At 44.7% G+C, this 22,893-nt stretch overlaps 1 protein-coding gene across 1 annotated transcript in view; it reads right to left on the bottom strand.

Annotated features, from left to right (window-relative positions):
• Positions 1 to 22,893, bottom strand: part of PTPRT (protein tyrosine phosphatase receptor type T) — a 1,078,581-nt gene that overhangs the window by 369,813 nt on the left and 685,875 nt on the right. Inside the window, 1 exon segment of the mRNA XM_079943946.1 lies at positions 21,307 to 21,416. Coding sequence (XP_079800072.1) covers positions 21,307 to 21,416 — 110 coding nt within the window.

Genomic DNA, 22,893 nt, shown 5'->3' with positions numbered 1-22,893 from the left:
GGCTCTAGGCGCATGGGCTTCAGTAGTTGCGGCACGCAGGCTCAGTAGTTGCAGCGTGCAGGCTCAGTAGTTGTGGCTCACGGGCCCTAGAGCATAGGCTCAGTAGCTGTGGCACATGGGCTTAGCGGCTCCACAGCATGTGGGATCTTCCTGGACCAGGGCTCAAATCCGTGTTCCCTGCATTGGCAGGTGGATTCTTAACCACTGCACCACCAGGGAAGTCCCTGAAGCTGTTTTTTGAACCTCATTTATACTGGAGAAATACCAGAGACTCTGTGAATGTCATAGACGGTGCGGTTAAGTAAATCGTGGTCATGCCACTTGATGGGACATTATGCAGCCATTAAAATGCTAATAATGTTGTAACTATGAGATACTTTTCAGTGAGGGAAAAAGCATTAAAAACTACAGAGATGCAATAATTACAACTACGAAAAGATTTCACATGCACATAGACAGGGACTAGAAGGAACCCTGGAAAAAAGAACAATGTGAGATTCTGAGTAACTGAAAGTGTTTTCTTTCTCTGTTACTATTATTACATTTTACAAATATATACCACTAACTTTTGATGACAAATTTAAGGTTTGTGCTAAACGCTGACTTTAACAGCCTGTATGGACCTCAGTTCATTTGGCATCTGCCGAACTAACCAAATGTTTTGGAGATGTGGGAGGGATCAACCTCAAAGTGTTTTTTTCGCCCCAGAAAATATTTTTGTTGCTGCTCTATCAGTGACTTTGGACACCCAGGCTTTTCCAAACATCAACAAAGAAAACCTTGCTTTCCTCAGCTGGAATCCAAAGTCACAGGTACACTTCCTCTGTGCAAGCACTCTCAATTTACTGATGGAGACTTAACAAAGCCAGAATTGCAGCTTTCAAGGTTATACCAAGGGTGTTGCCACCCTAAGACTCCTATAGGTCAGGATATACGTCTCCCACGGGTGGATTCCTGAGACCCTCGTGAAAAACACTAGGGTTAATCATTAACGGCTCACACTTCCATCTCACCCTCTAGCTGAGTACACTGGTCCGATGGAGTTTGCCAAGTTGGTAGAGGGGGAACTCTGGGTCTCAAAAGCCTCAAACAGCAAGCAAGTTGACCTACTCAGGGCCTAATTTGGGGATGATTTTCTCATTTACGCATGTGACTGAAGTTCCGGCACGATTAACTGGTGTCATTGGATCGTGTCTATGGGAATGATGTGACAGCCATCAGATCACACCAAGCGCAGTGCAATTACAGCAAGTTGCAGCCAGTGCTCCTGGGCATGCCATTGCCACCATGGGCGTATTTTTTTTTCAGGTGAGGACACATATAAAATAGTCTGTAGCAACACCTTTCTTCCCAAGACAAGAATACAGGAGGGAATCGATGATGGCATCAAGATATTAAACAGGGAGATGGTTCTCGTGAGAATCCTAAGTTAAAGAGACGGGCAGGTCTGTGATAGGTGCATGAAAGAGGATGGATTTAGGCAAATAGACAAGGACTAGAGGAGAACACAGCAAAAGAACATGTGAGGCACTCTTCCTTTTCCGTATTTCTTTGACATTAAGTAACTTAGTGCTGCAGCTAAAATTGACTAGGTTGGTTTTGGTGGGAGAGGGGAGAGAGGGAGAAGAAAGGCTCAGTAAAGTCATGCATTTGTCAAACATCCCTTGAGCATACATTATGCCTTAGGTACTGCTACAGATGTTGGGGAAACACTGGTGAGTAAGACAAAGTCCTTGCCTTGAGGTCCAGTGACAGCCACACATCACTACGATGCAAATATACTCCAGAATACTGTACAGGGAGTGTCTAAACCAGTTGGAGGAGGTGAGAGGAAATCTCAAAAGGAGGTAGTGATGGCGATGACTGGGGAGCAAGTATCCCTCTGCAAACAGGAAGTGGGTAAAGCAGAGGGGCCTTGAAGGTGGAGTATCAAAGTGCACAAAGGAAAAGAAGTAAAGAGCTGCTTCGGCAAAGAGCTGCCAGTAAACAGTTTGGAGCTGCTGGAATATGGAGTTAAAGCAGGAGACGTCCAGAAAGGAGATGAAGGAGGTCATGGGGTACAGGGAGCATCCCAGGTGCTACACTGAGGAGCTCACGCTATGTTCTGCTGGTGGAAGGCTGGCCATGTTTGCTGGCCTGCATGTTTGATTGGTGACTCTGATGGCCGAGGTGGAGGGTGGAGCTTGGAGAAAGATGACCAAGCACAGGAAGACCTAGCAGGTGATGGAGACAGGAGTCTTGGAGAAGCTGAGACCCCAACCAGGACCCTGTAGGGGGCAGGGGAAAGTTCATAGAGACTGCAGTGGCTCTCAAATCTGGCTGCACAAGGGACTCTTATGGGCTCCAATTATATGTATTGCCTGGCTCTGCCCCTAAAGTTTCTGATTCAATAGCTCTGAGGAGGACCTGGCCCTCCCTGTCTCTGCAAAACTCCAGGGTTTGAAAGCCAGGTCTGAAAGCAGCTGATATGGACTGCCAGGTCTGATCTTCCTCTTGTTCTCCCTTCTCCCCTTTCTTCCTTTCTAGAACTGTCTATCAAGTACTTCCTACAGAACAAGGATTCATTAAGGGTAAAAAGTACCACAGAAGTAGAGGATGAAAGAAAAAGGAAAAGGCCTTTCATCCTGTGTTTCTCAAACTGAAGAACTTGTATACCCTGGAGCATAAACGTGTGGGTACCCCACGCTGCAGGATTCCAGAGATTCTAGTTGGAGAAGCACTGCCTTGAGCATCATAAAATATCAGGGGCTGGATCTGCTGCACAGTGACTGAAACTTCAAATTGAACATGGTCACTGGGCTCTCCTGTTAACATTATGATGGTAGAAATCAGCATCCTGGGGCCCAGGACAGGTGTCCTTTTATATTTAAAGATAATAATTGATTTGAAAATGTGAAACTTCATAAAATGCCATGGTTGTTTTATAGAGAGCCCTGACTATTTTGACATGGCTAGATGTTTGAAAAGATTTTGTTTTTCAAAATTGATTTGGAATAGGAAACTTTTCCCCAGTATTGAAAAATATTATCTTAATTTTCCTTCTACAGTTTTCCTTTGATACTGACATACCAGACAGTGCATATTTGTGTCAGAAATTCATGTCAGAACCACACCCCCAACAGCCACTGGGTCATGCATGCCATTCAGCTGCAGAAGATGGGAGGCGCAGGGCTTTGAAAACCTCTGTTCGGCTGCAGAAATGTTCAAGTTGAACGGGATTTGCAAATAAAAAGCATGACGATGAAGCCACCTCTGCTGAGGGCCGTGAAGTCTTCTCCTCCCAATCTGGACGCACCTGCTTTCCCCCACCCGCCTCCCCGTGTCAGCCATTGTCCATCAGTACTGACTGAGCACCACGCCTCAAGGCTGTGACAGCTCTAGTAGGAAGACACAACATGGAGGGTTTCTAGGCCAAGGCTGGTTCCAGACTTCAGTCTCCCTTTTTGTCCCAAGGCTGCCTCTTTACCCCCATCTACCAGCTCATGGCCACCCCAGTCAGGGGGACTGCACATGACTGGGAAATTCAGATCCACTTCACGATCATTTATTGAGCGCCTTTGGAGAAAGCACAGTGGCTAACCAGTTAAGTGGACAGCCTTTGGAATCAAACCTGGCAGGAATGACTAATTACTAGGTATCATCTAATTACTAGCTAGGTGATCTTAGGCAAGTCATAGTGCTTCTTTAAGCCTTGGTGTTAGTAGGGATAAGGATGCTCACTCTGAAGGGCTATAAGGCTTGAGATAAAGTCCACGATGACAAGCACCCTGAGTGGTCCACGGTACTGATAACAGGGGTCTCACTGGGGTCCTAGCGAAAAAACAGATGGGTAATCCAAGCAGAGTTTAATGAAGGAACTATTTACATTGTAGGAGAGGTGACGGGAGAAGGGCCACAGGCTGTGAGGGGGATTTAGTAAGGGAGAGAGCGGTGGAGGAAGGAGAAGTTCAAGAACCTGAAAGGTCACCTTGAGAAAAGCTGTGACCCTCCCTGAGGTTGCTGGAGCAGTAATGACCCCTCCTTCCCGCCCCTGCCTGCCCTTTCTATCTGTAGCGGGGCACTCCTTTTGCTGAACAGAAGGCAAGAAGGCAAGGCAGGTCAGGGATGCCTGACAGTCAATCTCTGGAGCCAGAGAGCAGGTAGAGTGGGATGGAGAGACCTGTGGGAAGGAAGGGGAGGGAGCTGCGCCACTGGCCACTGCCATTCACGGAAGACCTGCCGGAGGTCAGCTCCCGGCAACTCAACAGGGAACGAAATACGTTCTCAGAAGTCTATGAATTCTGAGCCTAGTGGTAGACATGTGTAGAAATAAACGATCACAGTATAGGGCAATAGATGCTATTATAACATAACAAGAAGGAACCTCTAAACCAGGTGTTTCAGAAGAACAGTGTTCCTGGGAGGATTCTTGAGCCCTCGAGGGTGCTGAAGGAGGCACAGCCTTTAAAAGCAAGAAAGGAGGCGCTGGGAAAGAGCGTCCCAGACAGAGGAAGACAAGAACAGGGGGAGTGTGAGGTGGCTGTTAGGTAAAGCCTATGGATTTGGGGAGGTGGGTATGAAAAAAAGGGGAAGGATGCTAGGGAGGCCAGCCAGGGCTGCGTCATTCATAGAGGGACCTATTAGTCAAGCTAAAGAAGAGTTCAGATTCTATCTTGAGAGCCACTGGGATCTACAGCTGGATTTTAAACACTGGAATGACTAGTAAGGTCTGTGTTTCATCAAAAATGGTTTTGGTCACCTCAAGGAAGAAGGTATTGGTTGTTATGACCCTGACCCATAAGAACTGGCATCTAGGTCCACAGATGTAACTAAGCAGGGGAAGAACCTCACTGCAGGTTAGGGAAATCCTGAGATAGTGCAGACATAGGGCAGGGAGAGCAGGGTTCTCAAACTGAGGCTCCCAGCAAATGTTCCCAGCATGACAGCAAATCTTGGGCAGAAGATAATTTAGTGCTGTACTTGTCATGCTTTAATGGGTATGGGATCACCCCGGGATCTTAGAACAAGGCAGACTCTGATGCAGCAGATCTGGGGTGGAGCCCAAGATGGCACATTTCTAAAGAGCTCCCAGATGATGCTGATGACAGAACACTCTGAGTGGTTCAGCCTTAGAAGCCAACTGCCTCAACGTTCTCTTTTACAGATGAGCTAACAGAGGCCATGAGAGGGCGTGGCAGGTAGTGTAGCAGAGTAAAGCAGTGGTGGAGCCTACAGGGACTAGTGTTTTTTTCTTTCTTTTTCTTTTTTTTTTTTGCGGTACGCGGGCCTCTCACTGTTGTGGCCTCTCCCATTGCGGAGCACGGGCTCCGGACGCGCAGGCTCAGCGGCCATGGCTCCCGGGCCCAGCCGCTCCGCGGCATGTGGGATCCTCCTGGACCAGGGCACGAACCCGTGTCCCCCACATCGGCAGGCAGACTCTCAACCACTGCGCCACCAGGGAAGCCCCAGGGACTAGTTTTGAGTCCCCCAGTTCAGAGCTCTGGCGGAGTCCCCAGGACCTTCTGGGAGACTTTTGGAAGCCAAGCACTGTACTTGCTACTTGAAGGCAAAGGGGAGGAGTAGTGAACAATAAATTGATGAGCCCAAAGCGTTTCCAGCACATTCCTGGAGAGTGCAAATGGCTCTGCCAACATGTGTGATGAGCTCTTCACACATCAGCCTGCTCTGAGGGGATTGGGAAAGCTGACATAGACCTCTGCTGGGCTGCCAAAGGCCTGCTTCCCAGACACAGTGACTGGCTCAATGCAGGACTCAAAACATACACGCACACTGCTGCAATCCAGTTGGAGGACAATTTGCCAATATGTATCAAGAGTTACAAAAGTCTTCCTTCTATTCAACCCTGTAATTTCATGTGGGTGAATGTCTAAAATAGAAATACGCCAAAAAGAGGGGAAAGAAAACCAGCCATGACATTGGATGGCTACTGGCAACATACATCTAATTCTTATGATACTCTTGAATTGTAGGCTTGATATTACTTCTCCTGCATGCATTTAAAAAAATTTAAGCATATACAGTAACGCAATTTCAGAGTGGTTAATGTGCCCCCGAAGTCTTCCATCCAGGTAACGTTAGAACCAGGATTTTAGATCCAGGTCAATCTGATCTGAAGGCCATGTTCCGTCCATCACGATATACCATCACCATAGGCATGAGGTTTATTACAGTGTTTTCAGAAATACGGAAAAAAAGAGGGGAATGGATAAGTAAATTAGGGTATATACACTGAATGGGCAATTATACAATCATTAGAAAAGATAAGCTGTTTCCATGGTGCTATGAAAGCATCATGGTTGTGATAAAATGCTTAATAAAAAATTATGACAGCAAATTTTATGTAATTAGAGTTAGGTAAAAGATGTATGCATATTAACAAAGATAAAATACAAGGCAAAGGACTTCCCTGGTGGCACAGTGGTTAAGAATCTGCCTGCCAATGCAGGGGACATGGGTTCGAGCCCTGTTCTGGGAAGATCCCACATGCCGCAGACCAACTAAGCCCGTGCCCCACAACTACTGAGCCTGCGCTCTAGAGCACTGAGCCACAACTACTGAGCCTGCGTGCCATAACTACTGAAGCCTGTGCGCCTAAAGCCCGTGCTCTACAAGAGAAGCCATCGCAATGAGAAGCCCGCGCACTGCAACGAAGCGTAGCCCCCGCTCACCGCAACACTAGAGAAAGCCCGTGGGCAGCAACAAAGACCCAAGGCAGCCAAAAATAAATTAAAAAATATATATACAAGGCAAAATAATTGTTGTCCTACGGGGAGAGATTATAGGTGATTTTTTTTCTCTGACATCCAAACTTTCTGTAATATTGTTATAAAAAGTGGCTGGGGAAGGCTAAGATTACAGAACGCATGTGTTGGCGGGGAGTGCACAGAGCTGGTTATATATACAAGGTCCTTAGGGAAAGTTCCAGTAAGGTCTTGAAACCTCTACACATGCTCCTGTCTTCCTGTGGCTCTGTGTTTTAGACACAGTCATGAAAACTCTCTAGATAAGTTGTTCTAGTGCAGACTTTCTCACCTCTGGCACCTTCTTCAGGAAGGACTCCATAGCACTGGCCCCTTATTCCAGGCAGTCCCACAGTTACTAAAAAGAACTGCCTTCCAGAACTGCAGAGAGCACATTTACACAGAAGGTGGGAAAGGACAAAGAGGGCAGTTAAGCATCAGAAGTGACACCATGACCACCTAGAATGCCACATCAAGAGGGATTCTGAGGCAGGTCAGAGTTCAATGGCAGAGTGTACCCTGGACGTCTATCACAGGGATGGTATTCGGGAAGAGTGGGAGCACACACATACCCCACATTCACCTCCGTTTGTTAAGAAATAAGCAAATGGAGACTCACATTCTAAAAGGAGGAGGAAAATATGACCACCACTTCTAACTCTGGGTTTACAGATTTCTGTCTGAATTTGTACATATTGTTCTACTCTGCTCCCTTAGATCCATTCCTATGGAACAGAGAGAGCTATTATTTTGAGCACAGTTCTACAATCAACGGAAGGCATGTGATTGGCTCTGATTGCTACTGACAAACCTAAGGAGAAGCAAAAGGAAAGCAGAAGTTCGAACACTGCTAACCAGCTCTAAAAAGATCCAGGTCCCTCTTACCCTGTGCTGAAAATTGTGTCTTACATTCTGGGAAGATCAATCAACATATCCCAAAATCGGATGATTAGAAAGTAAAATATGGCCTATATGCTCAGGGGAGCAGAGAGCCATTAAATGGGATAGTTAAGTAGATTACACACTGAAACTGGAAAATGTTTGACAGAGTGAAAACCCAAGTTTTGCAGCGTGGTCATAATCATGCAAAAGATGTTACTGCATGAGGACTAGAAAAAAAATAAACCCTTGTGAAAATGCTTGGTCTGTGAGGGAGTGGGAATTGGGGGTGACTTTGCACCCCCCATCTTTCTAACACCATGTACTGTTGTTGTAATGTCACTCACATTAACAAAGAATAAATTCCTTTTAAAAATCACGAAATCAGAAGGAATTAGATATTTCAATATCTATTGCAGCTGTTGCCTTAACCTTGATTCAAGTTTGGAATACAGTTTTATTCATTAAACAAATACTTACTGAGTACCTACTTTATGCCAGGTACTGTTTAAGGTACCTGAGATGCAACTGTAAAAAAATGGATCCCTAACCTTGACATGTTTACCATTTTCAGCTGAGTTCTATGAGTGTTATGTAAACTCACTGGTCATTGGAACCTCATGCGGCGTATTATAAATTATTATAGGACTTAGGGCATAATCTTACGATTTTACATGGTTATATCAGATCATATCTGTAGGCTAACTGATGCAAACTGACTCATAACTATCACTGTACTCCTACCATCAAAGGAAACCTCTCCAATCTTCATTCATTTATATAGATATAGATATAGACATAGACATAGATAGACATATTCACCTGCTGTTTTCCAGGCAGTGCGTAAGGCACTGGGCTCTCCAGCGGTGAGTAATATATATGTGGGTCCTGCCTTCATGGCACTTACAATATAGGGAGATACATTTATAATTAAATACACAATAATTATGAATTGTGACACATATTATTCAGGAAATGGTAGCAGTGATAGAGAATAATGGTGAGCGGGTCGAGTCCTACTTTAACACTGTTAGGCAGGGCCTCTCTGAGGAAGGAGCGTACTCGCCCATCCCTGTAGTATGAGAATGAGTTGGCCATTGCAAGGAGGTGGAAGAGATTTCTGTCAACGAAGAACTCCATGTGCAAAGAGCCTGAGGCAGGAGGGAGCTTGACTTGTTAGAGGATGTTAAAGAAGGCCAGTGAGGGGGCTTCACTGGTGGCGCAGTGGTTGAGAGTCCGCCTGCCGATGCAGGGGACGCGGGTTCGTGCCCCGGTCCGGGAGTATCCCACATGCCGGGGAGCGGCTGGGCCCGTGAGCCATGGCCGCTGAGCCTGCACGTCTGGAGCCTGTGCTCCGCAACGGGAGAGGCCACAGCAGTGAGAGGCCCGCGTACCGCAAAAAAAAAAAGAAGGCCAGTGAGACCAGACTAAAGAGGAAAAGAGAATCCAAGGTGCAAGGTCTTTGAGACCTAAGTTAGCAATTGGGATTTAATGTGAAATGCATTATTTCTATAGGTAATGTAATAAAATTCTGGGAGACAGTAACAAAAACTTACATAAATACAAAGAGATTTAAGACTGTAAAGATGTAAATTACCCACCATGTTGTTTCATATATTCAATGTAATTCTAATCAAAACTACAACAGGGCTTGTCATTAAATTGGAAAACTAAATTCTAACGTGAAAGAGCCAAGGGCAAGAATAGCCAAGATATTTCTAAAGAAGAATGAGGAGGAGGGACGAGCTCTGTTAGAGATCAGGATTAACTGTGAAGCTCTAATAACTCTGAGTGCGGCTGTTATAGATGGTGGCCACCGGAATAGAAAGCTCAGAAACAGATGAATGCGTATAAGGAACTTCGGCCTATGTCAGATACGGCCTGGGAGAACAAGGAAAGAGCAGGCTATCATTAAAAGGACCTGGGGAAAGTATTTATCCACAGAGGAAAAAATGAATTTTGCACCTCATCTCACACCATACACAAAAATTAACTGTAGATAAACAAAGGACTTATATTTAGAGAACAAAACTATACAGTTTTTAGTAGAAATATAGGGAATCATCTTTCTCACCTTGGTTTGGGGAATAGTTACTTAAGGACACAGAATGTGCTTATTAGATAAGCGAAGACTGATAAAATGGACTACGTTATAATTAAGGGCTTCTGTTATCAAAAGATACCTTACAGGAAGTAAAAATGCAAGTTATACACATAACTGACAAAATAGTATAAAAAGCATATAAAGACTACATATCAATAAGATCAGGGCAGATAATCCAGTAGAAAATGGGCAAAATACATGAATACACCTCCCACAAAAAGTACATACAAATGAGTAGCAAATATTTGAAAAGATATTCAACCTTATTAATGACTGAGGGAATACAAAGCAAGACAACAAAAAGATGCCATTTTATACCTATTTAACTGGTCAAAATTAAGACTCTTGACCAGAACAATATTGGAGAGGATTTGGAATCGTAGAATCTCTCATACTTTGCTGACATGAGGGTAAATCGTTGAGCCTAGTTTGGAAAATAATTCCACTTTCTTTTTGTAAAGTTGAACATTACTTTACCATATGACTTAGTCTCTGGATATAAACTCAAAAGAAAATCTTGCACATATGTAACAGGAGATATGTACAAGGATGCTCATATCTTCACAGTTGATAAAGGCAACATCCTAGAAGTAACCCTGATGCCTATCAAGGGCTTATGAATCAATGTGTTGTACTATCTGCACGCAATGGAATATTATACAGCAGTCAAGATGAGCATGCTGCAGCTGCACTCATCAAAGGGATGACTACTGGCAACATGATATGGGATAAAAATGCTAAAAGATTATATACAACGGAAAATCCTTTATTGAAGTTAAAGGACTAACAAAACAAAATAATATGACTTTAAGGAATTTATATGAATAGTAAAGCCATATGAAATACAAAGGAATTGTATATAACATTCAGGTTAGCAGGAGGAGTCAGTAGGTTGGGGTGGGAGGAGCTCATAAGTCTATAAGATATTGTCAAAGTTCTGGTTGTCTCGGTAGCTGGTGTGTAATTGCAAAATGAAATAATGAATAGATACAAAAAGGGGTCATGCACAGACCAATGAGGAAAGTATTTCATGAAACAAAGAGTAAGATTAATTCAATTTTGGACACCTGAGTGGTAGGTCAAAGTAGGAAGGATCCTTTGAATCTAACTGGTCCAGTTCTCCTAGGTCAGAGCTGTAGAGACCAAGGACCAGGTAGGAAAAGGGACTCACTCAAATATATTACTTAGCTATGGCAAACTAAAAGTCGACCTTTAATTTCCTAATAGCATAATTCACTATTTGACTTGCAATGATACACGTATGCTAAAACAATGCATAAAATAAAAGGGACACCAAGAAAGCAAAGCAATGGTGATTTTTATGATATATATTTTGAAGGGCTCTGAAAAAGACCTGGTATGCATGAATGCATGCGTGCATGCATGCATGCATTGAGTCCATAATGATATAGGCCAACATCCCATACTTGGGTATAAAGTTTAAGGAACTACTACTCTTCTCTTGGTGAAGAATGAAGAAAAAGTAGCCAGAGAAAAGGATCAGAGTGAGGGGAAGAAATCCACCTGCCATCTTCTGAGACCCATGAAAGGATAATCTCTGAATCATAAATTTGAATTCCAGCCTCCAGAGACTTCAGGATGAAGGCTCAAATGCCCTGATGATAGATGAACACTCACAACCCCTCTTCATTTTTTAGTCCCAAACAAAGAGCTGTTCTGACCAAAACACAAAGGAAAGAGCCAGCCAGTTAAAAGCGCCAAACCCGTGCCACACTGCCCTGTCCAGGTGGAAATCCAACAGGAGTAATAAGGTAAAACATCTGAGATGAAAAGAGAACAACTTCTGATGTTTAAAGAGACACTTGGCAGCTTAAACACTGCCTCTGGGCATAGTTGATTGAGAGGACCAGGTAGCCAAAGAGAGGGTTCCATCAGTAGGCACGTGGCTGTGTGCACAGGCCACTCCTCACAAAGCCCACCGGATGCACAGTACATCAAAACACAGTTTCCCTCCCACGTAAGGAACGTGAAGGAGAGCCCGGCTGGCCAAGTGCAGAACGACCCTTTCATTTCCCTCCCTCCACTCTCTTAGGACAACTGTAAATGCACAGGATTAAATTTAACCTGCAGGGGTTTTTTTTAATTCAAATTTTCCTTTAGCAAAAGCTCTGGAGAGGAATTACGGCAGAAGTTCATGAGAAACAGCTGGGAGCCCATCGAGACATTCCTATGACACGGACAGGAAATGACCTGGAGTTTCTCGAGGCAAGGAGAAAACAGACATAGAGCCCTGTGCCTCTGAAATCTACTATAGTTAACTCTCCAAAAAACGTAGAGCAATTCCAAGGATGCAATGGGGACTGAGGGTACAGCCCAAGGGTAGAGGCTTCACACGCACATGTGAACAAATACATACGTGCATACACGTGCCATGTTACAGCTACATACACTTGCAAACCTACATGCTTATAAACACATACACCAAGACAAATATACTGGTCCACGTGTGCTCACTGTGGGAATATTTTCCATGCAGTAACTCCTACTGCTTTCTTTACAGCTAAGTTGAATGACTAATGTTTATTGTGAAAACCTTTTTATTGCCAGGAGAACATGATTTGCTGTTCTTCAGGTAACAAGTGCTATGCATCTGTTGATTCCTACTGTCACATTACCTGGCTCCATCACAAATACCTGTGTTGTAATAAAAAAAAAAAAGAAAGAAACACCCCGAGGCTAATATATAGGCATTCTTGGTATGCTAAAAGTGGATGACAGGCAGCTCTAATGGTCCCACTTACATAAATGCAACTTATTCATATCAGAAGGCAACTTCCTTTCCTTCCAGACTCAGAGTGCCAGAAATCATTCCTTTCAACCAGCCTGTCAGCCCAGCAGACCTGTATGTGGCAGAGGAACATCCTACGGAGGACGCGTAATGGGCTGAGGGTTAGGAAAAACGGCTCCTTGACATCCCAGGTCTCTGACTTTTAAGACTTAGGGAAAGCCTGTGGGAAAATCTATGAAGCTTTGGGTGTGCGTATGCCTTTTTGTAAATCTCACAAATAAACAACAGAACTAACTTCTACTGTAAAAGGAGAGGGGAAGGTATTTGTAAGGTAAAGTCCATGGTGGATTCTGCTGTCAGAGCTGCAAGATGCCATTCACGAAATGCAAAGGGATATTGACGGACTGATCCGGTCTTGTGTGTCTTCAATTATTCCACAAACTGTTTAGCAAACTTGAGGGAAAAAAAGCCAACGCTTCTTGAATTTGAGCCTTAACATAATTAGTGCCTAGCATCTGCACGGGCATGAGTTTGAGCTGGTTATAGTGTAACATCAGACAATGTTGTATTCCAGAAGAGTGAAAATGAAGGCAGGGGAAAGCCAGAGTCATGATTGTGTTTATTTAGCAGGTATTTAGCTAGGATAACATATCAGAGTGGACTGACTGGATGCATGTTATGGAATGCTTCTTCCCAACCTTGGATGTACACTAAAATTTCCCAAAGCACTTAAAAAAAAAAAAAAAAAAAAACAACTTCACATGGATAGAACTTTCCCTCCAGATATTCTGATTTATTTGGAATACAATGATGCCTAAGCATTCCGTCATCCATCCATCCATTTATGTATCCACCTACCAATGCATTTATGATACGTTTTGGAGCTCTCAAGGTATGATTCTCATTTTCAGCCAGGCTTGAGAACCACTCAACTTGTCAGACAAAATTTCACCATTACCCCTTATTAAGATAAAGTACAAATCTACACACCCATATAAGGAATATCTATTGAGCACATATGATGTGCAAACTTTTCTTTTAGGTCCTGAGGACACACTAAAAAGCAAAAACAAATATGACCAGTGTCAGTTCAAGATGAGTTCTCCACCAGGCTGGAGAACCAGGGAAGAGCTAGTTTCACAGTTCAGTTCTGAAGTTCGTCTGTGGGCAGAATTCCATCGTTTGCTCAGGGGAGCTCAGTCTTTTGTTCTATTCTGAGCTTCAACTCAGAGGGCCTCCATAGTGAGGCCCCCCCACACTATGGAGGGCAATCTGCTTTCCTCAAAGTCCACTGGCTTAAATGTTCATCTCATCCAAAAACACCATCACAAAAACATCCAGAATAATGTTTGACCTCATATCTGGGCACCGTGGCCCAGTCAAGTTGACACATAAAATAACCAGCACACGGCCCGTACCCTTATGGGGCTAAAAGTCCGGTAGGGGACTAGATGATGCTACAGCACACAAACAAAATAAGTGCAGATTGTAAAAACGGTATGACAGAAATAAGCAAATTGCTGGAGAAAATGGACAGTACAGGGAAAAAGCCTCTTGGAGGTGGAGGATAGGAAGGAACCAGCCACAAGAAACATAAAGTAAAAAGTGCTATAGGCAGAAGGGACAGCATTCACAAAGTCACATGGGCTGCAAAGAACTGGATGAGCTGGAGGAAGTGTTAGAAAGCCAGAGGGGCTGGTACACAGAAAACAGTGGGAAGAGAGGCAGGAGATGAAGTTAGAGGGGCCAGATCATCCGGGGCTCTAAAGTTAAGACGAAGCCAAAGCAGGGAAGTAACATGACTGAATTTACTTTTCAAGATACTCTGTCTGGCTGCAACGTGGGGAAGTGGCATAGGGGAAGTGTGGATGGGGGATCGGCAGGGAGGTTCTGAAGTAGTCCAGGCATCAGATCAGTGCTCAGAACACTGTGGTGGTGGAGGTGGTGTCGTAGGACCTGGCCTGGGTGGAACTTTCTAGAGTATTTGATGTGTGGCAGGTGGGAGGAATGGATGATTCCCATACTTATGGCTTAAACGATTCAAAAGAAATAAGAGCCTTTTTCCTAGTTACCAGCCCGGTTCATGTTACACCCACTAGCCGCCTGCATTATGCAAATTGTACATCGTAATTAATGTAGATCCAGCTTGAATTATGCAAATTCTTGCTTTGGGCTGTGCTAGTCACTTCCTGCCTCTACTACCTCCTGCCCATCGAAGACCACATCCCATCCTCCCTACTGACCCTCTGTGGACTGGAGCCATAAGCCTGTCTTGGGTGACCGAGCCCTGAGAGGTCATTACGGCCAAGCCAAGAGAAGGCAGGAGGATGAACATCCAAAAGGAGGCAGCACCTCCCCCGGGCCTTTCTCTGAGAGCCTGCTCTGAGCTCATCACGCAGCTGGCCCCTCTCTCCATCAGTGCTTGTCTGCACTGGTCCTGCGCAGAACTCCTTTCCGGCTCAGAACACATGCCTGGCCTTCCTGCAATGCACTCTGATAGAATGCTGATTCCTGGGGCCCATGCGTTTGGTTCAGATCAAATGCAACTGTCTATATGCTGGAAAAATATTGACGACCCTCCAACCTATCCCGACTTTTAAAGGGGCTTCTGCACAGGAATGCCGCCTTGTTTTACTGAGGCGAAGTCTGTGTTTTATTTAACTCTGAACGCCAGGTGCCTAGAATAGCTTGCAGGATAAATGTCAATCAACTCTAGCATAATCAAGACACCCATTCCTGCCTCATTAGGGTCCTCTCATTCCCTTTAAGCTTCTCAGATTTATACGCTGTAATTAGAAACTTGGTGATTTTGACTGCTAAACATAAAGGCTTACTGGGAAGCTTCTCACGTCTGAATTTTTAAAATTTGCACACGTTAATCCGGCTGCATCTTCTGGCCCAATTCCCTCACACCGTTTTATATTTATTTTTGGACAGAGACGAGAACCATTAATTGAATTGAAACACATATTGATTATTGTTTTTCATGAACTCTGAACAGCTTGTCTCTGAATGATTTTACTGAGGAGTTTTTAGGCAACTGTTTGACTGGATTGTTTCCCCTGTGACCGCATTCTGGCTTGCGTGCCTGTCTGCAGTTGCCTGGTCTGCTTTTAGGGAGTCCTGTTGTTCGCAAGAGCAGAGTCAGAGTGGAAGGGGTCACGCCAACCCTCTTCACGTACAGGCCCTGATTGGGGCACCCTGATATCCCATCAAACCCAAGTAGGGCTCCGGAAGAGTCTATGCAAATAGCATGCTTTCCACGTCCCTGGTGAAAATCCTCAGCTCTCTGGACCCCATGTGAGCAGAGATATCCCTCAGTTCATGTAGTCGCCACATTATTCATCCAAGGACTGCAGTGTCTGCATCAAGCAGAGCTTTCCAGAGCCAGATTAGGACATTTTAGGACGTGTCTTACACCACTGCTTCTCCCATGTTCATGTGCGCGTGAGTCACCTAGTTAAGACACAGACTCTGATTCAGTGGATGAGCTGGGGCCTGAGATGCTGCATGTCTGACCTGCTCCCAGGTGATGCTGATCTGCGGGTGTGTAGGCACGGGGCCTCTGACGTGACCTCTCTTCATGCACTGTCTGTCACCCTGCTGGGGAAGTGACCACAGAAGCGCACCCTGCGTCTCCACTAAAATACAAATTCCCGAAGATCTGAGGCCATGGGCTATGCACCCTGATGCGTCCTGCTGCAGCAGAGGCGAGGCTGGCTTCAGCGGGCTCTGATGAGCATTCTGAGCTCCCCCTTCAGTGGGCACGGAGAGAGGTCGTGGCTGTTGGAGAATCAGGCCGTTTCACAGCCCTGGGGTGGCATCAGGGTAGGGGGCTAGACTCCCAGCCCTTAGGGATAGGAGGCCAGAATCTAAGTCCATGGTTCCAGGGAGCTCTTCAAGAGAAGAACTCCTGACTGAAAGGAAGGTGTCAACGTCCAGAAAGGGGCAGCAAGGAAAAAGCAGATGTGACAAAGTTTTCACCTCTTCCACCTGGGTGCAAGGGCTTCCAGCAAATAGCTGAGCCCTCACTGCAGTATCACAGATGAGTTAAATGTCCTTGCCTCCTGGCACATTTTGCAGGTGTCCCTGAGATGCTTATTGTGCTCACAGCCACTAGCCACACAACAGCCAGGTGATTTTTTTAAGAATGCAAATATGATTCCTTCACTCCTCTGCTTAAAATCCTCCTAGGGTGTTCTGTTCCTCTCAGGAGAAAGTGCAAACTCTAGTAAGCCTTGCGTAACCTGACTCTACCCACCCACTCTCCACGTGGCCTCATCACCATCGTCCATGCTCACCAGGCTTCAGTCACTCTGACCTCCTTCCTACTTGTCAAACAGGCCAGAGTCATTCCTACTGCAGGGCCTTTACACGAGTTGTTTTCCTTCAAGGGTCATCACTGCTTTGCCTCTGAAGTCTCTGGCCACGGGCAAGGTTTCAACAGCAGAGCAAATCCAAAATGAGGTGTAAAACTTTGGTTGTGTGGGGTTGGCGTGGATTTGCTTTTCCTTTGAATTTTCCCCAGTAGAAGCCTGGAACAGTTTGACACCTTTATATTACAAAGAGGGGACTGAAGCCCAGAGACTGAATGGGACATAATCAAACCATTCCGATTTTGGAGGGCAGAACTGTCCAAGGGTGGGCCCACAGGTTATGACTTGGACCCACGGGGAAGGGAATTTAATCTTAACATATGACATACTACTCAGACCTGCTGTGTTTAACAATTTTTACAATATTTACAAAGCTATAACTCTTCTTCACTCCCTCCTCTTTTTGGCTTTTGACTTTGCTGAGTCCAAGGTTGTACATAGGAAGGCACAGACAATCCTGGATTTCTCTTCCATTTGTGTTGTCTGATTTTTCCTTGCCACAAAATGTACTTTCTGAGATCAGAAGAGGGTGATTTGTGATTTATGGATTTCTCTCTAGAAATTATAACCAGAACCTAATTTAAAAAATCAAATTGGTTTCATCTAATTACATTTGGAGATTGCCTCATAAACACATGTTCTGTTGTAAATGTCTTTAAAAGCAAGGTCTCCTGCTCACTATCTGAGGCAGGATTGGGTTGAGCCCAGCGTGGGGGAGACTCCCCATCCTGCTGAAACTTTCTGAAGAATAGTGCAGTCTAGAGCCGTGCTTCTCAAACTTTAATGCCCATGTGAATCCCCCAGGGATCTTGGTAAAATGAAGACTCTGATTCAGGAAGTCTGGTGGGGTCTGAGATGCTGTATTTCTAACCAGCCAATGCTGCTGGTCCATGGACCACACTGGATAAGGGGCGAGACACCTGCACTTGCATTCAGGACCCGTGAGTTGCATAACCTTGGTCCTTACATTTCACCTCTCCAAGTCTCAGTGGCCTCATTTTTATGTAATGGCAAGAGCTAATATTTTTCTATGCTATTTCTAAATGCCAAACGCAGTACTAAACATATATTTATGGTTATTAATACATATAAATGAGCAGTTTCTTAATGTACCCAAGGTTATACAGCAAGGAAGTGGCAGAGCTGGGATTCACATCCAGGCTGCCTGACCTCAAAGTCAACATTCTTACCTTCTGAGGCCTCACTGGTTTGTGACACACATGGTCACAGCCATGTTTATGGTCAACATATAAGGCCTAAGCCCATGACCTCCTTAGGCCCCTTCACAGCGTCAACCCGGAAGTTTGGCATATTCCCAAAAGGTAACCTCAAATGCTCAAACAGGTCAGACAGCGGCCGCCTTCTAGCTCTGGTTCTCTGTATTACAGCCGAAGGAGCAGCCGAGAAACTACCTGAAGGTGTCTCACCACAGCTGTTTCCAGTAGAGTCCCTCACGGGAATGCCAATAGCCCAGCAACTGGTCTTTGAATATCGACAAGGCACTGGGTTCACAGAGAAGCGAGAAGAAAGGTGCGTTGTCCTAATCCGTGTGCACCTTTGTGCCTAGAGTTCCAGACAGCGTACCATCTAGGAGTCTACCTCTGGAACAGAGCAGGACCCTATGGGGCCTTCTCAGGACAGAACCACCCGCCATGTCCTCCGCCTGCCTCCTGTCTGTAGAAAAACTTTAGCCAAAGAATACATTTAAAGTGAGGAAATGCAGAAACAAACGAGAGCAGTCAAATAAAACAAAGTAATAATAGTTTAGCCATTAAGCAAAGTCAAAGACCTTTAGTTCTTCCTCAAGGGCTACAGATAATATTCTGAGCCACATTCTTTGAGCTATCTTGCAGATACTGAAACTCTCACCAGGTGGAAGAAGTTAACTACACGATGACCAGACTGTAGCCATGACATAAGCTGCTCCACCTGACACAATTCCGAGCACTAACTTCAAGGAAGTGGGAACAAACGGACGCGGGAACTGAAGCTTAACTGTACTTAAAACAATCAATAGGATGCTGATGAGACCACCCTATGACCAACTCCAAGATGACTGTCAGAGCTCACTGTGCTTTGCTGCACTTAAGCCCCTCCCTCCACCCATACATCCCTGAAACTCCCCCTTTAAAAGCTCTTGCCCTCTGATTGGCAGTGGGGAGTTGGCTTTTGGACATGAGTCTGCCTTCTCCCCAGGTTGCTAGCCTCCTGAATAAAGCAAACTTTCCTTTCCAACCAACGTCTGTCTCTCAAGTATTGGCTTTCGAGCAGCAAGCAGCCAAACGTGAGTTCAGCAGCCCCTTCGGGGAGCTCGTGCTCAGTGTGTCTAACTCACAGCTATGTCTGCACTCTTGCTCTCTCTCCATCTATTTCTTTCTTCTTACTGTGGAATCACAATCAAGGGTTTCCTAGCCCAGCGCAGTGCATAATCCTGTTACAGCAAGAGGGATACTGCTCCTGTGGAAGCAATCTGTGCAGATATGACTCTACCTGCAACGTGGCCTAGACCTGTGGTTTCCAAAGGCAGGTAGGTACAAGAACCGGGGTCTTTTCACTCCAGAGCTGTCCTCAATTCAAGGCAAAATGAGGAAAAAATAAGGAGAATGTCATGAGTTACCCATAAAGCTAAATTTATTCGATTTAAAGGACTGCCTTTTATTCTGAGATTATGTCCTTTCTATATTTTTGAAATTGTCTTTTATGAAACAATGTTAATAAAAGATGGTAAAGTACTCTGTGTTGGTTCCCCCAAACCATTTGAAATGTTACTGGCCTGTGAATTCCAAAAGTCTTCAACACCTGGCATTGAGAGCCATTTATAAAACAATACCAAGCAACTTAACACCTTCAGTCCTGGGTCCTTTCCCTCTGCTTTACAAAGGGCAGGTGGGTAGATGTCTATCTCATCTGTGTGTATGTGAGTGTGTATGTGAGTGTGTATGATCGCAGCCTGTGCTTTACAAAGAACAGTGTGTAGCTTTTAAATGACTGGGTTTTGTTTCAGTTGAGTTTCCAGTCCCTTTCTTCCCTAATAAGGTTTTGAATGTGTCGCAGGCAAGGTCTATGAGTATGAGTACCTCCTCTCCTTCAGCAGCATCCCTGGGAAGGATGCTTCTCTCAAGCCCATGTTCCAAGATGGAGATGGTAGACAGCTCTGCCTCTGAGGAACGCTGGATGGAGTGAGATAAGTGTTTCCTGAAGGTATTTTCTCTAGTACCCTGTACATGATAAGACAGTTTTCTCTTCCCTCAGCCCTGAGGTCCGTCCAGGTCTCTCTGGCGAATTTGTGTCCATCAGATTTACCCTGACTATTTCTCCCTCATCAATACTCCTTGACTTTCCTCCCCAGAGCGCATCCTCCCTTATGGCGGCAATATTCTTCCCCAAGCTCTCTCTCAACAGGTGTACCTTCCTGCATAAGCACTGAGTCATTAGTCCCTCCATGAGCCAGCAGTGTATTTCAGCCTGGGATGCCTATCACCTTTCCCCTCTCAGACTCCCTGGAGAAACCCTGAAGCAACGATTAACCTCCCCCATCTTACAGATGAGAAAACTGGGGCTTGAAGAGAGGAAGAACCTGCTAAAGGTCACTTGAGATGGTGGTAGGACTACTAGGATACCAGACTCTATCCTTCCAGCTTCAGTTTCCATGCCCTTTCTCTGCATTGCTGCGTTTTCTTATTATAATCTGTATCAACAACCTTGTGGTGTCTCAGAACACAAGGGGTGGGAAGAAAGTCAATCTCGCCCATATCCCAATATTAGCATTTAGCTATATCAGCCTTATTGAAGTTTTACTGTTTGCTTCTGCTCTGCAATGAGCTTCTATACCATCTATTCTAATTTTGAAAGTTTTCAGTGAGGCCACATTGTGTTGGCTTGATGGGAGCATTCTTGTCCAAGGACATTCTGCTCCATCTCTGATATAAGACCCTGCTGATCCTGGGAGAAGGGCTTTCAACACCATCACCTTGGCTCTGTGGCCAAGGCATCACCATATGCCTTAGCCACAGAGCAACGTCAAAGCTCAAGAATCATGTACCCCCAGTTAGAGAATGACATTGGGACCATTCTGGAAGCCCAGGGACTGATATGGGTACCACGGGAATCATGTGAGTGTTGTGATTTTCCAGAGGAACTGCAAGTACTGTTTGCCAGGCCTGGGTCTGCTCAGCTGTGCCAGGACTACCTGACTCCTTGAGTCCTAATGCCTTTGCTGAAGAAATCAATAATCCTTTCAATGCCCAATTTTCTTCGTCACTAGGGCTATCAAGACAGCTCAGTTGATGCCCCTGTGTTTTTTTCCCACTGTATTATCAGAAACCTTCCAGTAAGTTGTGTCTCACTCACCTTTGTGCCCTTGATGGAGCTCTGCACACAGTAGGTATTTGCCAACGTCAGGCTGAAGGAAACTGAATAAAGCCAAGCCAAGTGATACAATCACAGGGGCCTCCTTACCTCGTAGAGCGTGATGACCCCGTTGGTCTCATTGGGAGGTTTCCACTGGATGTAGATCTTCTCCTCAAAGGGACCCCCTTGGATGGACTCTAGAGGAACAGCTCCTGGAACTACAGAAGGAAAAAATTAGGAACTTGATGTCACCTTCCATCTCATTTCGCCAGCCTCATTGACCTAGAACAGGAGTCAGCAAAATTATCCTGTAAACGGTCAGATAATAAATACTTTAGGCTTTGTGGGCCATGCAGTCCCTGTTATAACTACTCAACTTTGGCACCTGCAGCATAAAAACACCCATAGACAATCCATAAATAAATGGGCATGTCTGTGTTCCAAAAAAACTTTATTTCTAGCAACAGGCAAGGGCTGGAGTTGACCCATGGGCCATAGTTGGCTAACCAATTCTCTGGAAGACCGATGGCTTTTCATCTGCAGGCTCTGAGCAAGTTTCTTCTGGAACTAAAACTGACCAGGGTAAAGAGGACATCTGTAGGTCCCAGCCCTGCCAGCAGTAGGATTCTGGAATTAGACTCTTGCCTTAGGATTGGTATTTGAGGAATGCAACGTGAACGTCACTATCATTTTCCCAAACCTGTCAAGCTTTCTCCAGCTACAGGAAGTGCTTCCATAGTTTCCTAATCCCTGAATCTACCAGGAACTATGTGCCTTGAAACTTCAGTCTAATTAGAGGGCAGCTCATTTGTCTAGCTGCTGAGTCTCCAACGCCTGACACGTGGTAGATGCGTAACAATCATTTGCTGCTTGGACAAATAGATGAGTCAATGACCTATGCCAGCATTTTGCCCTAATGAGCAAAACCTTTCCTGGGCTGTTTCTGTACCCAGATAAGTCTTCCTGCCAGCATCCTCCTGCTGAATTCCACCATCATTATGACAGTCTGGAAGATGCTGAACCGTAAAATAATGATTCCCCCAACTTCCCGTTATAACCCCCTAGAGGATCATGAATTCATGTAAGTCATTACAGAATCTATTTATATTTTGGCATTATAAACACAGGTATTTTTACTAAGTGCTTACTCTGTGATCAGAATTCTACATACATTATTTCATTTAAGCTACAAAAGAGCTCTGCCCGGTAGTATTATCTCCTTTCTGCTGATAAGGGAACTGAGGCTCAGAGAATTAAATAACTTGCTCAAGGTCATATGGCTCTTAAGTTGCAAAGAGGAAAGTGAACACCTGTCTGTGAGCTTCAAAGCATATACTCTTAATCATCATGCTGTGCCTCTCTAGATATAGCCACGGCCATATGTTGCAATCAGTTCCCTATTGTTAAATTAAAATATATTTAGTTTTTCTCATTACGGACATGATACACAGAATTTGTTGAATATTAAAAATCTACAAAAAAAGATTTTTTAAAAAAGAAAAGAACAAAATCACTCATAATCCCTGTAACTGGAGATATTTTTCCAGTATCTTCACATGACTATGCATATACATATTTTATTTTTAAAAATTAAACTCCTACTGTGCATATTGTGTTGTGACCTTCTCTTATCGCTAAACAGATAACAGTTTTAAAAAAATCCTTGTTCTTTGGGGCCATGCATTTGAATGGCTA

The sequence above is a fragment of the Stenella coeruleoalba genome, assembly GCF_951394435.1.
Source record: "Stenella coeruleoalba genome assembly, chromosome: 15".
Taxonomy (NCBI): domain Eukaryota; kingdom Metazoa; phylum Chordata; class Mammalia; order Artiodactyla; family Delphinidae; genus Stenella; species Stenella coeruleoalba.
Note: the sequence above shows the minus strand (reverse complement) of the source record. Positions and strands in the feature narration are given on the sequence as shown.